This window comes from Ranitomeya imitator, chromosome 5, assembly GCF_032444005.1.
Source record: "Ranitomeya imitator isolate aRanImi1 chromosome 5, aRanImi1.pri, whole genome shotgun sequence".
Lineage (NCBI taxonomy): Eukaryota > Metazoa > Chordata > Amphibia > Anura > Dendrobatidae > Ranitomeya > Ranitomeya imitator.
In genome coordinates this window covers 106,483,431-106,501,333 of record NC_091286.1, presented here as the reverse complement: position 1 = coordinate 106,501,333, position 17,903 = coordinate 106,483,431, and the positions used below count along the sequence as shown (strand labels likewise).

Sequence of the window (17,903 nt, the reverse complement as noted above, 5' to 3'; positions counted from 1 at the left end):
GAACTTCCTCCAGATTTTCCTATACAGATTAGTGGTTACAGGTTTCCTACTTTGTAGCAATGTAGAGATTAAATTTGGTGAAAGCCTCCTATTACTCAGAGGAGCCCTCACAAATTCCAGGCTCAGAAGGGGCTATTAAGATCATTTTTGCCCTGTCTTCCCGAATTTCCTTCAGAACCGCCGGAATCAGGGAAATTGGGGGAAAAGCATACACTAGAAGGTGGTCCCTGGGATCATGAAGGCATCCAATGCAATGGGGTTTCCTTTGGGGTCTATTGAGCAGAATGCGTCTACCTTCTTGTTCTCACTGTTGGCGAATAGATCTATGGGTGGATGACCCCACCTTCTGCAATCTGATCGAACACCGCCTGATTCAGTTCCCCTCGCTCTGTCTCAGCTGGGTCCCTGGTGATTTAAGTAAGCTACCACAACTCGGTCATCCGAGAATACTCTTACATGGTGACCCTGAAGAGTGTTCAAGAAATCTAGGAGGGCAAACTTCACTGCCAATAGTTCCTTCATGTTTGAGAATACTGATCTTAACCTTCATGTTTTAGAATACTGATCTTAAGTCCTCTGTCCAAACCCTTTGAGCTATCTGGTTGTTCAGGTGAGCCACCCCCACCCCCCCCTTTCCACCCCCATCATCCAACCCCTGGGGCTTGCGTGTCTGGTTAGGAACTGAGAGAACGGAGTAATCCATGGAATGTCTCGGGTTAAGTTACTTATCCTCATCCACTATTCTGGCAAGAGTACAGTTTTTGATGACACGGTTAACTGCCCTTCTAAATTCTCTTTTAGAGAGCTTTCGGCTGACAAATTTTCACACTGCAACTCTCTGGTGTGTACCTGAGCCCAATGAAAAACTAGAATACAGGATGTCCTGGAGCCTAGGAGGGACATTGCTTCCCGCAAAGCTGCAGAGGGGAGGTCCCTTGTTTGAGATACCAAGCCTACGATTTTCTGTACTTTTTCCGACAGAAGGCGACACTCCTGTTTGAATCTACAATGATACCCCAGTATTCCTGTACTTGGCTCGCCAGTTTTGGAATTCCCTACATTCAAAAGCTAGCCTAAGCTGGGCAAGGAAGCCATGACTTTTTCTAATTGGTTCTTGCCACACCGGGGTCTAATGTCAGAAAATTGTCTAGGTAAAGGACAATTATGGTATCTTGTTTCCTCAAATGTGCCATCATCACCACCACTACCTTGGTGCACACCCTTGGAGCTATGGCTAAACCGAATGGGAGGGCTAAGAACTGATCGTGTTTTATCACCCCATTTATTGGGACTATCACTCTGAGGAATTTCCGATGGTCTTTTTGGATGGGGACGTGATAGTATGCGTCCAAAACAGTCATGAAACAGAATTGAAACAGCCTTTTTACTGATGCCTTTATTGTTTCCATCCTGAAGATTTGAACTTTCAGTAGATTGTTCAGTTCCCTTAAATCTAGATGGTGAGGAGAGAGGAAATAGGGATTTTTGTGTACTCACCGTAAAATCCTTTTCTCTGAGCCAATCATTGAGGGACACAGGACCATGGGTGTTATGCTGCTGCCACTAGAAGGACACTAAGTTAACACAGAAAGGTTAACTCATCTGCAGTATACACTCCTTCACTGGCCAGTGTTCCTCCAGTTCGGTAAAGCAGTAGGAGTATTAAACAAAAGACAATAAAACTATGTCAGAACCAAAGAAGTAACAACAAGCCAATAGGCTAACAGGGTGAGTGCTGTGTCCCCTAATGATTGGGTCGGAGAAAAGGAGTTTACGGTGAGTACACAAAAAACCTTATTTCTCCTACGCCTCATTGGGGGACACAGGACCATGTGACATCCTAAAGCAGTCCCTGGGTGGGGAGCAACATAGCTGTTATTACCCCATGTACCACTGGCTTACAGCTCAGGTACTGCCGACTGCAGAATGCGCCTGCCAAGGGCAGCGTCTGCAGAGGATAGAGAAAGAATGTGGTAGTGTTTTGTAAAAGCATGCAAGCTGGACCAGGTCGCAGCTTTCCAGACCTGTTGTGCTGACGCATGGTGCCGAATGGCCCAAGAGGCACCCACCAACCGAGTAGAATGGGCCTTAATCCCTGCTGGGATAGGAACACCCTTGACACGATAGGATTCCTGAATAGCCAATCGAATCCATTTGGCTAGAGTAGCCTTGGAAGCAGGAGAGCCCTTCCTTTGTCCCTCTGAAAGTACGAATAAGACATCCGACTTGCGGAAGGGAGCCGTCCGTGAGATATACCGTCGAAGGGCCCTAACCACATCGAGAGTGTGCAGAGCTTTCTCAACGCGATGGACTGGTGCCGGACAGAATGAAGGCAGAATAATCTCCTCATTGAGGTGGAAGGAGGAAACGACTTTGGGTAGAAAAGAATAAGTCCTTAAGACTGCCTTATCTTGGTGAAAGATCAGAAACAGGGGTCGGCAGGAAAGATCCACCAACTCCGAGACACGCCTGATTGACATAATAGCCACTAGAAAAGCTACCTTCAAGGAAAGGAAGGTCAGAGAGACGTCCTGGAGTGGTTCGAAGGGGGCCTCCTGAAGAGCTCCAAGGACCAAATTAAAGGGCCACTGTCACCCCCCTCCAGCCGTTATAAACTAAAAGAGCCACCTTGTGCAGCAGTAATGCTGCATTCTAACAAGGTGGCTCTTTTAGTTTTAGGTTCAAGTATACCCCAAATAAAGCGTTTTTATACTTAGCCACAATTCCTGTCTCTAGCCAGGGAGGCGGGTCCTCACTCCCCAGCTCTAACCGCTCCTCTGCCGTCACTCCAATCTTCCTGCGCTTTTGGCGCCACCCCCTCAGCGCTGTGTACGTTTCAAAACCGGCGCCTGCGCAGTGTACTGCTGTGCTGCGCAGACGCAGTAAGCTCTGGCCGTCTGACATCCCAGCCAGGCTTGCAGACTGCGCCTGCGCGGGCATTGCGGCCAGCCACCTTTGGAATCCCCGCCCCGCACTGTGCATAATGCATATCCGGAGGACACCAGTTCTCTGACCCACTTGTCGTGGACGACCGAGAGCCCACTTAGTCGATGTCCTCCGGATGTTGCGACGAGTCATTGAGTGGAGGATCTAAGGGATCTGGTTCCCTTAGATCCAGATGACCTCGGTCTGGGTTTCCAGTTACAGTTAGGTCTGTATGAGACCTGGGAACCTCTGTCTCTGCGCGAAACTCGTCCTGATCCGGGAGAGAAAGATGCAGATGACCAATTGGGATTGTTGCGAAAAGGCCGGAATCGAGGTTGTTGCTGATACCGAAACGGCCAGGTAGGCTTTTGTTGGGGGAGAAATTTACTTTTCCCTCCAGTAGCGTCAGAAATTATTTGGTCCAATTTTTCTCCGAATAAGCGATCTGCTTGGTAGGGCAGAGATGTCAATGATTTTTTGGAAGCAGAATCTGCTCGCCAATCTCTGAGCCACAGGGCTCTTCTGATGGAAATTGCATTTGCGGATGCCTGTGCAGCACAATTGGCCGCTTCCATTGAGACGTTAACCATGAAGTCCCCGGCTTGGGCTATCTGGTTAGCCAGGTTGATCGCCTCTGGCGGGAGATTACTGTCACGGGTGGTTGCTGTAAGCACCTCAGCCCAAGTGACCATAGCCTTAGCCACCCAAGAAGCGACGAAGGATGGAAATAGAGACGCTCCTGTGGCCTCGAAGACAGAGCGAGCCAGGTAGTCAATTTGACCGTCAGTGGGGTTTTTGACCGAAGAACCGTCAGACCAAGATAGGAGCGTTTTGGAGGTGAAATGCGATACGGCAGGATCCGCTGAAGGAGACTGTAGCCAATCCTTCATTAGTCCCTGAGCAAAAGGGTATTTGGCTTCAATAGGCTTTTGACCCGTGAAGCGTTTATCAGGCCGGTCCCTGTGTTTCTGTACAATTTCCTTAAATTTTGGATGAGTGACGAACACTTTTTGGACACGTTTAGTCTTTTTAAAAGACACATGTTCCGGAGTGGATACGGATTCCTCGTCTACCTTCAGGGTCTTGTTGACCGCCTCAATGAGAGAATCGAGCATCTCTTGGGAAGTCGAGGAATCCTGGATGAAAGAAGCCTCGGACTCGTATTCAGTCATTTAAGTTCTCCGGAGAAGGGGAACGAGAAACTGAGCTCGCAGATGCTGAAAGGAAGCACAACCTCAATCAGGGGACGCGATATGGGTCTGTTTTCTGGAGCCCCAAGCCCTTCGTGACGGAGTACGTTCCCTGCTGGTGGACGGATTCGTACCGTCGCCAGAGTCCTCCACGGTCTGACTTAAAGAGGGATCCCGGAGGGAGTCTATTGCCTTGGCCAGAGAAACCATAGATCGTGACAGAGAAGCGGCCCACTCAGGGGGACTAGGCTCCGCGGGGTCGGCGGAGTTGGCGGGAGGAGGTTGCACACAAGCCGGGTCACAATCCGCACAAAATTATTTTGTGGGTATTGTGAGCTCAGAGCAGGGCAGTATTGCAAGTGGCACAGGAAGTGAAAAACACTGCTTTTTGTTAACTCTTGTCCTCTTTAGGTTGAGACATAGTGTGTCTTTAGAGATAAGGGCAAGATAGGCAGGGTATGCGCTCTAGTGCAGGGAAGGGGTTAAGCTCTCCTGGTACAGCTTACCCACGGTCCTGTGCCTGTGTCCCCGGGGAGGAATAGGATGGCTGTTCGGCGGTACCGTAGCTTTCGGAGCCGTCAGTCAGCGTGATGTCTGATTTCCCCGCAGAAGATGAGAAGCAATATGGCCCCCGAGACTTGCAGGGCGCCTCTCGTCCCAGACGAGAAGCGCCGAGATAGGGGGCGGAGTTTCGGGAGTGGGCCGAGTTATGTTCACCCAGGCCTAGTCTGGTTGAAAAGCCAGGGACTAAATTTCTGGGGCCTGCCGGCGATGCGCGCCGACGGCCGCGACGGGTCGCTGCTGACCACCGCTGGCACCCGGCCGACGGCGCCTCTCCCCAGGGCCCAGTACCGCACCTTCCGACGCAGGGAAGCACGAGGAAGGTACATACTCACAGTGCAGCAGGCCTCCTGTCACTGTGAGGGTGCGCTCAATCCATGCTCCCTGATGGGGGGGGATGGAGAGGACCCTTCATCCATCTTCACCTCAGGGGGTTTTCGTCGGTCGTGCGGCTGCAGAGACGCCATCAGGTGTGGGCCTTTGTTCAGCTGTCAGGCCCCGGAGAGGAACATGAGAGCCAGGAACTCTCTGTGCTCGCAGAAGATAAGGCGTGCCCCAGACGTCGCAGGAGAGGTATACTCCGCGTGCTTGCCTGTTGGTGGTTCGGGGGAGAGCGGACCCTAGAAAAGGAATCTATTACCCCTTCACTCCGTAATTAAAAAATTAAAATTTACAGAAAAATTAAAATAAGAAAGTTGGGGTCTGAAACAGCAAGAACTGGATGAATACTGGCCAGTGAAGGGGTGTATACCGCAGAGGAGGAGTTAATCTTTCTGTGTAAACTTAGTGCCCTCCTAGTGGCAGCAGCATAACACCCATGGTCCTGTGTCCCCCAATGAGGCGTAGGAGAAATGAAGATTTATAGGGCAGCACGGTGGCTCAGTGGATAGCACTGCAGCCTTGCAGCGCTGGAGTCCTGGGTTCAAGCTCCACCAAGGACAACATCTGCAAAGAGTTTGCATGTTCTCTCCGTGTTTGCGTGGGTTTCCTCCGGGCACTCCGGTCTCCTCCCACATTCCAAAGACATACTAACAGGGAATTTAGATTGTGAACCCCATTGGGGACAGTGATGATGTGTGCATACTGTAAAGCACTGCGGAATATATTAGCACTATATAAAAATAAAGATTATTATTATTATTAGAACTGATTTTATCAGGTCCTATATCCATGCACTGTTGATATTCTTCCCAGGCCTGGAAAAAGAGACAACTCCCCTTCCCACCACCAAGCCCCCCCCCCCCCCCCCCCAGTGAAAACGCTCATTGGGATAACCAGAATACCATCAGGCGTGGGGCCAACCAAGAACTCTCCCTCGCAGGGGATGGAGCAAAGTCTTGATTGTGTCTGGAGATCTCCTGCCCAACACTTAAGCCATTGGGCTCGCCGAGATGCATTGGAGAAGACTGCAGATCTGGCAGCTAGCCTGACCGAGTCCGCTGATGCGTCTGCCAAAAAGGCAGCAGCTCCTTTCATTAGAGGAATGGAGTCTAATATAGTGTCCCTAGAGGTTTTCTCCATTAGCTGTGAATCCAGCTGGTCTAGCCAGACCATCAGAGACATGGCCGTGAAGGTCCTCCCCCCTGGCAGCCTCCCATGAACCCTTCAGGAACGCATCTGCTTTTTTGTCCATGGGGTCCTTTAACACCCCCATGTCCTCGAAGGGAAAGGAAACCCAAATGGATATTTCCTTTTTTGGGGGTAGACCGCTCTTTCCCTCTGGTTTCTTCCACCTTTTAAATTAGGGATTGAAATCTCTCACTTAATAGGGGGAAAAATTCCTTTTTTTTTTTTTTTTTGGCAAGGGTCTACTGGACCCCTGGTGGCCCTGACCACCTAAACAAGGCTATCGGTCCCCTCTAAGAGAAAAGAGCTGCGACCACTCCTACCCCCAATGATGAACTGGATAGATCAGAGTCCCTTCTCCACTCTCTGCACTACTAGACCCGGCCTCAGGGGCATTTCCTACCTGCGATTTTATTAGAGATCTAAGAACTGAGGTAAATCTCGGGGTCTCTTCACAGATCGTCTGCTCTATGCAGGAGTTGCAGAGCCTTTTTTGCCACGTAGTGGGTAACACTTCCGTGCAGAACGCACAGGTCCTGTGCTTAGTCTTGCCCGTACTTTCCCTTCCTTAAAGGGAGAAAAGAACACGGGGCCCAAATTGTAAGTTGGACATTCACATAGATCACTTACCATTGTGATGGAAGAAGGGGTACCGAGTTAGAAGGAGGAACCACTCTTATAGATGGGTTCTCACTTGTGCTCAACGCCACACTTGAGTTCTTGCTGCGCTGGGATGATCTGCCCACATGCCCACTCCCATTGCTACCATGCTCCGGGTGAAGGGAAGGGTCCCCTTGATCTGCTCGTTTTTCTTTCTGCTGTGACAGACGTTGCTGCTGCTGTGGTGACCGTCCCTGCAGTCTGCATTTCCAAATGATGATCGATCATGGCTAAGGGAAAGCCTGCCAGAGCCCTTATTAGAAGCAGTGTCCTTAGTGCTTCTTGTGTTTAAACATGCTTCTGGCCCCTGTATCTAATGCACCGTCTAAGACGCCTGCGCACCCTCCAGGTGTTTTCTTTCTGGCAGTGCCAATTCCTCTTATCAGGACCACAGGTACATTATTCTATTGATATACGATATTGGCGCTTTTTTCTAGCATTCATTTATGATCCCGTATTAGAGCAAAACTATCTATAAGCAAAAGGACCATTTTCCTAGTGCCTATACATTATATTAGTTTTTGTTGCTGTTTTTTTCAGCATATTTATAACATGATTGGATGCAGCATAATTATTATATTGATATATGAACACAAGCATATCATGAGCTCCCATTTGATAGCTATGCATTAGCTGCCTGTGGTTTCCCTAGATATCATGCCCCATAATACTATTATAATCCATGATTATATATTGTACTGTTGACTGCCAATATATATAAAATTTGTAATTTTATCAAAATTTATGATCCTTGCTCTTTTTTTTTTATTTATTTTTGTAATGCCCTCCATAGCCGCCTCACCCGGTGGTGAGGCGCACACATGCCCCGACTGGATTACCCAGTCATGTACTGAGGCGCCGCCGTGTCCTAGGGGCGAGCCACGTGTGCACCCTGACGGGATTACCCAGTCATGAACTGCCGCCATTTGCGTCATAGGGGTGCGCCCACGCCGCGCGCATCCACTCCCGGAAGTGTCGGGAGCGCATCCGCCAGTCCCAGCCCCTCGTTAGCTGCTTGTACCCGGGCTGAAGAAGATTCTGGGAGAGGCTGCCTCTCCCCACACACCCTTAAGGCCCACTGATCTCAGTGGTGGCGTCTCAGCATACCGCATCGGCCACAGCAGGGGACCGCTGCTGGATTGGTCTAGCCGGGCCTGGCATCCCCTGGTCTCAGCCCCAGCTTGTACCTGGGCTGGAGCAGATTCTGGGAGAGGCAGCATGCAGCGATGCTCTTCTCTGCTGCCTCTCCCCGCACACCCTAAAAGCCCACTGACCTCAGCGGTGGCGCCTCAGGATACTGCACCAACTGAGGCAGTGAACCCCCTGCTGCCAGGATCGGTCTGGCCAGGTCCGGCATCCCACGACGATCCTCAGGTATGTTCCTTGTACGCCGACTGTAGGTTTCCCATCAGGGACAGGAAACCAACTGATATGGGAAAGAGGTATCGCCCTTTTATCAGTAGGTATCCTGTCCCTGATGGGCGGATCCCCTCTCCGCAGTGCCGTCATGGGCGAACGAGAAATTTTAATGCACAAGTTACTGCATTATGTATAGAATGATGACAGTTCTATGATGTGCACTTAGATTTACAGTGACATGTAAAAGTTTGGGCAACCCTGGTCAAAATTACTGTTATTGCGAACAGGTAAGCAAGTTGAAGATGAAATGATCACTAAAAGGGATAAAAAAAAATTTAAAAAATTTTAGGCAAAAAAAAAAAAAAATAGACAAAAAGGAAAATGGGCCAATGCGAAAGTTTGGGCAGCCTGCATGGTTATTACCTAGTAGTACCTTCCTTTGCAAGTATCACAGCTTGTAAACATTTTTTGTAGACAGACAAGAGTATTTCAATTCTTGTTTGAGGGATTTTCATCCATTTTGCCTTGGAAAATGTTTCCAGTTCTATGAGATTCCTGAGTCGTCTTGCATGCACTGCTATTCTGAGGTCTGGCCACAGATTTTCAATGATGCTCAGGTCAGTAGGTTGTGAGGGCCATTGTAAAATCTTCAGTTGGCACCTTTTTGAGGAATTTGATGTGTTTAGGATCATTATTAGTGATTAGATAATAGCATTGTTGCTCGGGTCTCCCCGACCATGCTCGGGTGATCTCCGAGTATTTTGGCGTGCCCGGAGATTTAGTTTTCGTCGCCTCATCTGCATGATTTACGGCTGCTGGACAACTGGAATACATGTGGGAATTCACAAACAAGCATTCCTCACATGTATTCAGCCTGTCTAGCAGCAGTAAATCATGCAGCTGCGTCGACAAAAACTAAATCTCTGAGCCCTAACAAATACTCGGAGACCATCCAAGCAACGAGTATACTCGCTCATCACTAATCATTATCCATTTATAGAAGCCATCCTACTTTCAACGTGACCTTTTTACAGATGGTGCTATGTTTGCATCAAAAATTTGTTCAAATTACGTTGAATCCATTCTTCCCTCTACCTGTGAAATGTTCCCTGTGCCATTGTTTGCAACACAGTCCAAAGCATGAATGATCCATCCCGATGCTTAATGGTTGCCAACATTTTTTTCCTGGAACTCTGTGCCCTTTTTTCTCCAGACATACCTTTCATCATTGTGGCCAAAGAGTTCTATTGTAACCTAATTGATCCACAGGACTTGTTTCCAAAATACATCGGGCTTGTATAGATTATAAAAAAAAAGGATACCAGTTCCTTATATTAAATGTATCCATAAATTGGCGACTCATAATGATTAGTGTCATGAGGAGAGAGTCAATTTATGCCATTGAAAATTAAACACAAAATTTTATTGACAACAAAATCACATAGAGTTAATCAACATATATGATGGATACAAATATGTCTTATAGCAGTGTGATCCCCAGGTAAGGCTACTTTCACACTAGCATCGGACTCGGCTCGTCGCAGTGCGTGGGCCGACACTAGCAGTGAATGCGCAGCACAACGGGGGCAGCGGATGCATTTTTCCAGCGCATCCGCTGCCCCATTGTGAGGTGCGGGGAGGTGGGGGCGGAGTTCCGGCCACGCATGCGCGATCGGAAATGGCGGACCGTCGGCAGCAAAAAACGTTACATGTAACATTTTTTGCTCCCGGCGGTCCGCCACAACACGGCACAACCGTCGCACGACGGTTGCGACGTATCGCAATGCATCGCTAATGTTAGTCTATGGGGCAAAAACGCATCCTGCAAACAACTTTGCAGGATGCGTTTTTTCCCATAAACTACGCATTGCGACGTATTGAAAAAAATGCCAGTGTGAAAGTAGTGTAAAACAAGGGGGAACAAAGTCAGGACAGAGCAAAATAAGGCATGCCCAGAAACATATAAAGTGCTTGAAAGCAACAAATTATGTAGGGTGTAAATGGGTTACCTCATTAATCAATATACAGAGCTCTACTGATTAGACATAAAACATGCATGTGTCTTTAAATAGAGTAAGTTCAATCTCAATTAGAGCGCACTACTATGAATAATACAGTGAGCATAAATGTATGTTTATAGGTATTTACCCATGGTTAGTGTCCCGTCCTAGTGTCTGTCCCGTTCCCCAAAGTACGTTTTGCTTATGTCGCTTCTTCATGGAGCTTGTTTAGGCTTTTTTAGATGTTCTTTTGCATACTTTGGACGCTGAATTTTATGGTGATGACGCAGGATACATTTTCTTCTGATGACTCTTCCATGAAGGCAATATTTGTGCAGGTGTCTCTGATCAGTCCACAACTCCAGAGTCTGTCAAATCATTCAGAAGGTTCTGATTTGCCTCTCTAGCAATCCTACAAGCAGCTCTCACTGAAATTTTGCTTGGTCTCACAGACCTTATCTTAATCTCCACTATTCCTGTTAACTGCCATTTCTTATATATATTTTGAACCGAGTAAAGGACAACTTGAATGTCTAAACGTAAAAAATATACATACATATACGTGTGGGTACATATACACACACGTATGTATGTATGTATGTATGTATGTATGTATGTATGTATGTATGTATGTATGTATGTATGTATGTATGTATATATATATATATATATATATATATATATATATATATATATACATATACACACACATACATACACACACACACATACATACACACACACACACACTAGGTGGTGGCCAATTCTAACATTCTAACGCATCGGGTATTCTAGAATATGCATGTCCACATAGTATATTGCCCAGCCACGTAGTATATTGCCCAGCGACAGAGCCATGTAGTATACAGACTTAAAAAAAATAAACATATACTCACCCTCCGCTGAAGTCCTGGCCCTGCCTGTGGTGCACCCGGCAGCTTCCGGTCCCAGGGTTGGTATGGGCGCAGGACCTGTGATGACGTCGCGGTCACATGACCGTGACGTCATGGCAGGTCCTTGTCGCATACCATCTTTGCCACCGGAACCTGCTGCTTGCATGGACTGGTCACCGGAGCGTCGCGAGGAGCGGGAAAGGCGCCGGAATGTAAGTATATGATGATTTTTTTTTTTTATTATTTTTAACATTAGATCTTTTTACTATTGAGGCTGCATAGGCACCATCAATAGTAAAAAAGTTGGTCACACAGGGTTAATAGCAGCGTTAATGGAGTGCGTTACACCGTGGCATAACGCGGTCCATTAGCGCTGCCATTAACCCTGTGTGAGCGCTTGACTGGAGGGGAGTACGAAGCGGGCACTGACTGCGAGGAGGATGGAGCGGCCATGTTGCCGCCAGACTGCACCCGTCGCTGATTGATCATGGCAATGGTCGTGGGCGTTTTGCCACGACCAATCAGCAACTTGTATTCCATGACAGACAGACAGAGGACGCGACCAATGAATATCCGTGACAGACAGAAAGACGAAGTGACCCTTAGACAATTATATAGTAGATATAGTACAGACCAAAAGTTTGGACACACCTTCTCATTTAAAGATTTTTCTGTATTTTCATGACTTTGAAAATTGTACATTCACACTGAAGGCATCAAAACTATGAATTAACACATGTTGAATTATATACTTAACAAAAAAGTGTGAAACATCTGAAATTATGTCTTATATTCTAGATTCTTCAATGTAGCCACCTTTTGCTTTGATGACTGCTTTGCACACTCTTGGCATTCTCTTGATGAGCTTCAAGAGGTAGTCACCGGGAATGGTCTTCCAACAATCTTGAATGAGTTCCCAGACATGCTTAGCACTTGTTGGCCCTTTTGCCTTCACTCTGCGGTCCAACTCACCCCAAACCATCTCGATTGGGTTCAGGTCTTGTGACTATTGAGGCCAGGTCATCTGGCGTAGCACCCCATCACTCTCCTTCTTGGTCAAATAGCCCTTCCACAGCCTGGAGGTGTGTTTGGGGTCATTGTCCTGTTGAAAAATAAATGATGGTCCAACTAAAGGCAAACCAGATGGAATAGCATGCCGCTGCAAGATGCTGTGGTAGCCATGCTGGTTCAGTATGCCTTCAATTTTTAATAAATCCCCAACAGTGTCACCAGCAAAGCACCCCCACACCTCCATTAAAGAAAAATCTTTAAATGAGAAGGTGTGTCCAAACTTTTGGTCTGTACTATATACACCAGGGGTCCCCAACTCCAGGCCTCGAGGGCCGCCAACAGTGCAGGTTTTCAGGATTTCTTTAGTATTGCATCGGTGGTAATGTGATCATCTGCACAGGTGATGATTCCAACCCCTGTGCAATGCTAAGGAAATCCTGAAAACCTGCACTGTTGGCGGCCCTCGAGGCCTGGAGTTGGGGACCACTGCTATACACACACACACTAAGGAAATGTGTCATCTTTAACTTTAGGCCTTTTAGAGAGGATTGCATCTTCAACTTGCTTAATTTTTAACGGTAATTTTGACCAGGGGTGCCCTTTTACATGCCACTGTATACAGTCTATATATCAGATATGTCTGAGAATGTGATGCAATCCTGGCTGTAATACTCACAAATATAGGTCTAGGCTTGTAGTCCTCTTCAAACAATTTCTGGATAGCAAACAGAGCAGCCTGTAGAAATAACATGTATAATCATGTTCAGGCACGCTATGTCAGTCTGTAGTAATTTCAGCACGTTAACTAATGGATAGATCTTAAAGGGAGTCTGTCACCCCCAAAATCGTATATGAGCTGCGGCCACTGGCATCAGGGGCTTATCTACAGCATTCTGCAATGCTGTAGATAAGCCCCCGATGTAACCTAAAAGATGAGAAATAAAGATTATATTATACTCACCCAGGGGCGGTCCGGGTCCGATGGGTGTCGTGGTCCGGGTGCAGCACCTCCTACCTTCATCAGATGACATCCTCTTCTTGTCTTCTTGCGGCGGCTCAGGTGTACTTTCTGCCCCGTTGAGGGCAGAGCAAAGTACTGCAGTGCGCAGGCGCTGGGCCTCTCTGACCTTTCCCGGCGCCTGCGCACTGCAGTACTTTGCTCGGCCCTTAACAGGGCAGAAAGTACGCCTGCGCCGAAGCCGTGGCAAGAAGACAAGAGGACGACATCTGATGAAGATAGGAGGCGCTGGACTGCAGGACGAGTTGTACTTTTGAATGACTCCTTTGGTTTTAACATATCGTGTACTGAAAAATGGGAAAAAGATTCCAAGTGTGGTGAAACTGCAAAAAAAAGTAAAATCCCCAGTTGTTTTTTTACCATGTTCACTAAATGCTAAAACTGACCTGTCATTATGATTCTCCAGGTCATTACGAGTTCACAGTTCTAGGTTCTTTTTTATCCAAGTGGTGAAAAAAAATTCCAAAGTTTGCTTAAAAAAAAAAACGCGCCATTTTCCAATATCCGTAGTGTCTCTATTTTTCGTAATCTCAGGTTGGGAGAGGGCTTATTTATTGCGTGCCGAGCTGACGTTTTTAATGATACAATTTTGGTGCAGATACATTCTTTTGATCGCCCGTTATTGCATTTTTATGCAATGTTGCGGCGACCAAAAAAATGTAATTTTGGCATTTTGACTTTTTTTCTCATTACATCGTTTACAGATCGGGTTAATTTTTTTTATATTAATAGATCGGGTGATTCTGAATGCTGCGATACCGAATATGTGTAGGTTTGATTTTTTTTTAAATTGTTTTATTTTGAATGGGGCAAAAGAGGGGTAATTTGAACTTATATATATATATTTTTTTTTTTGGCATGCTTCAATAGCCTCCATGAGAGACTAGAATCTGCCGTAACAAGATCGCCTTTGCTACATAGAGGCAATGATCAGATCGCCTGTATGTAGCAGAATTGCTGGCTTAATATGAGAACTGACCACCGGGTGGCGCTCATAGCAATCCGGCAGTGACAACCATAGGGGTCTGCTGGAGACCTCTGGTTGTCTTGCCAACCCATCAGCGACATGCGGTCATGTGACAAGGGCGCCGATGGGTGGGATTTCCGGCGCACTTGCCGGAAGCACGTGTTAAATGCAGCTGTCGGTTTGACAGCAGCATTTAACTAGTTAACAGCTTCGGTGGATCGCGATTCCGCCCACGGCTGATAAGAGGCACAAAACAGTTGACATGTGCCGGAAAAGACGTGGGTTCAGCGCCGGAGCCCACATCAAATATTACGCCCGATTTCGGAAAGGGGTTAAACTTTGGAAACCATTTTTCCTTTTATAGACCCAATGTAGGTAAAATGAAAAATGAACCAACTTTGTAATAAGTGCTTATAAAAACACATGGAAGGGAGTGTGATTGCAGGATCGAAACATAAGCAGTTTATTTTAGATGCAATAGACAAAATAAAAAAGGGGGAGCAACCCAAAAGCTGAAAATTTAGGAGTTATTTTAGATTTCAGTGTCATTTACTGGAGATTTTAAATCTGCATGGAACAACCTATTTCAGAATACAAAAATGCTAATGCATGATATAACAGCATTATCGTTCTTCTGTCCACATGGCCATTTCACCCACTGCCCGAGATAGAAGCAGATGAGGTATACGGGACATACACAGTATGGCATCTCGTGCACATTGGACACGTTGCATCATCATCATGTACTCGGTGAAAGGTTAGTTCACAGGTTCAAACATCCACATGGCTTATCTGCTCCATAGGAAAAAACAAAGCAAAAACCAGTCTGTAATGATTTAGAGGATTAGGATGCACACAGTAATTTTATTTTGTAAAATTTTTTCTAATTTCTATAAATGATTCATTTCAGATTCCGCTATTTAGGCAAAACCAGGAGTGGCACACACGCGCAACCATCAATTAAAAAACATGTGGCTTCCTTCCAAAACCTGGCATACATCTGTCCACAGGTTGTGAGCAATTTACTGCGATGGAGATAGGCTGCAAATAAAAATACAACCAAAGGACAGGTGCAGTGCGATATCTGATAAAAAAAAACGGACATGTGTTTCTAAAACGTGACAACCCCTTCCAAAGCACAAGAAATCTCTGACAACACATCTCCCCCAATGGTCAGTTACGTACGTGCTTCACACTTACCTTGGCATTAGCCGTATCAAAAATAGTTTCCACTAATAAAATGTCAACCCCACCGTCCAAAAGACCTTTTGCCTGTTCTGCATAAGCCTCCACAAGTTCGTCAAAAGCTGGAAAACAAAAGGAAGTATGGCGTACATTAGCCATATGGTGGGGAAAAGACCAATAAAATAAGAGGCCACTTACATGGACTCTAGGGCATAAGAAAATTACACCATGGGTAAGACTTTATACGCCACTTACAGTTTACACTTGGTTCTGTAAATTTGTGATCGATGAAAAAGTAACACTAAGCAGTGCTAGGAAGACCACTGAATAATAGGTGTGGGAGTATTTGCAAGCTTGAAAGTTATCCTCTGTCCATGGAATAATCGAAAACTTCCCAATTACTGGAAGTTTACCCACTAGGACCCCACCAAACTAGAGAATCAGGGCCCATGTGACTGGAGCAGAGTTCAATCATATGCAATGTCCCTCCATGAATTCTTATGGGAGTGCTGAAGACCAGCCGAGAACTGCACTTGGCTGTCTAAGGCTAGGTTCACATTGCGTTAATGGGTTAACGCTAACGGACAGCGAAAATGTCGCAATTAACGCCGTGCAACGGGTCCGTTAGCGCATCCATTGACAGTAATGTTATTTCTGCCTGTAGCGCATCGCTAGCGCGTGCCATTTTCGGCACGTGCTAGCGATGTGCCGTTCTTTTGTGACGTACCTCGGACGCTGCGCTAGCGGGTCCGGCGAACGCGGACCAAAAAGAAACATTGCGTTAGTGCAATCCGCTAGCGCTATGCGCTTAACGGATTGCCCTAACGCAATGTGAACCTAGCCTAAGCGACAGTGCACATGACTGACCTCCACTCCAATCACACGGGGCTCTTCAGCACTCCGATTCTCAGGATCGCAGGGGATCAACGAGGTCAGAAAGTTTTCTCCTATCATACAGATAAGAAACAACTTCCAAACTTGACAATACCCCTTTAAGTCAAACTAGTGTACCGTGAATAAAAGACAATCATATTTAATCAGGTCAAACAATATGAATACATAAACTTACTGATATTTCTGTAGTCAGGCCTTTCAACAGAAGGGGAAACAGAGAGGGTCTTATTTGTTGGCCCCATAGCCCCAGCCACAAACCTCTTTATTCCTGAAATGAAGAAAGCTAAACCAATTACCATAATCATCCCTAGTTAATTTCATAGATAAAGTGATTGATCATCTTTATCAGTCCTATAGACAATGAAAGGAGCACCCGCCCTTCCATTAAACTATGGGACACAGGACCACAGTTCATATATTTTTGGCCTATCCTTCCATAGGACAGCCCCTTTAACCAGTGGAATAAACTTGGCACACAGGAAATTGCATAAGTTGTATTTTAATATGATCCACGTGTTCTTGTAAAGATTTACATACAAACGTTTCGGTCAATCAGACCTTCCTCAGTGAACTGACTGTATCATACGAGCAGCAGCGGACACCGCGTCGCTGCCCCCACTCATCACAGCATGATGAGGTATTTTCCTTTTGATACAGTTATAGGCGATTCATTACCAGTTTAAATAGCCTGCATAGATACCGGATAACAGTGTCTATACCACATACAGTACCTATTTTCTATTTGCAGTCGGTTCACTGAGGAAGGTCTGATTTAGGCTACTTTCACACATCCGTTTTTTGCCATCAGGCACAATCCGGCGAATTTTGAAAAAAAAAAAAAAAAAACACAGATCCAGCGCAAATTGTGAAAAACTGATGCGATGGATCCGTTTTTTTGCTGGATCGATCGATCGAGAGACCAAAATGGAAAATGCATGATTTGTTTTTGTCGCCGGATTCGATCATTTCACCTCACGTTTCATACGTTTTTCGCAGAGTCCATCACCAGCCCTTTTTTCGCCGGACAGGAAAAACGTTTTTATGTACTTTTGCCGGATCCGTTTTTTTTTTTCAAATTCGCTGGATTCTGCCTGACGGCAAAAAACTGATGTGTGAAAGTAGCCTGACCGAAACGTTTGTATGTCTAATTTTTACTACAGCACGTGGATCATATTAAAATAAAACTTATGCAATTTCCTGTGTGCCATGTTTATTCTACTAGTCAAGCACGGTTTGGGAACCTAATTGTGCACCAGTTCACAGTTGTGCTTACGTCTAAATATATTTACTGACTTAAGGTACCTTCACACTGAACGATATCGCTTGCGATTCGTGACGTTGCAGCATCCTGGCTAGCGATATCGTTCAGTTTGACAGCAGCGATCAGGATCCTGCTGTGCCATCGTTGGTCGGAGCAGAAAGTCCAGAACTTTATTTTGTTGATGGACTCCTGCAGACATCGCTGAATCGGCGTGTGTGACGTCGATTCAGCGATGTCTTCACTGGTAACCAGGGTAAACATCGGGTTACTAAGCGCAGGGCCGCGCTTAGTAACCCATGTTTACCCTGGTTACCAGCGTAAACGTAAAAAAGAAAAAAACACTACATACTTACATTCCGGTGTCTGTCCTCCAGCGCTGTGCTTCTCTGCACTGTGAGCGCCGGCCAGCCGGA

General features: G+C 46.3%; 1 protein-coding gene across 3 annotated transcripts in view; it reads right to left on the bottom strand.

Moving 5' to 3' along the window:
• Positions 1–17,903, bottom strand: part of MTR (5-methyltetrahydrofolate-homocysteine methyltransferase) — a 121,247-nt gene that overhangs the window by 78,887 nt on the left and 24,457 nt on the right. For 2 of the 3 annotated variants that reach the window (XR_011321919.1, XM_069769010.1), the window contains exons 5-7: positions 16,405–16,497; positions 15,351–15,457; positions 12,842–12,901 (exon numbers count right to left, since the gene is read on the bottom strand). Coding sequence is in view for 2 of the 3 variants with exons in the window: in XM_069769010.1 (XP_069625111.1) it covers positions 12,842–12,901; positions 15,351–15,457; positions 16,405–16,497 (260 nt within the window). In the remaining variant the exon portion in view is untranslated. Of the gene's footprint in view, positions 1–12,841; positions 12,902–15,350; positions 15,458–16,404; positions 16,498–17,903 lie in introns of those variants that run through there. The other variant, XM_069769011.1, reaches the window with a different exon arrangement.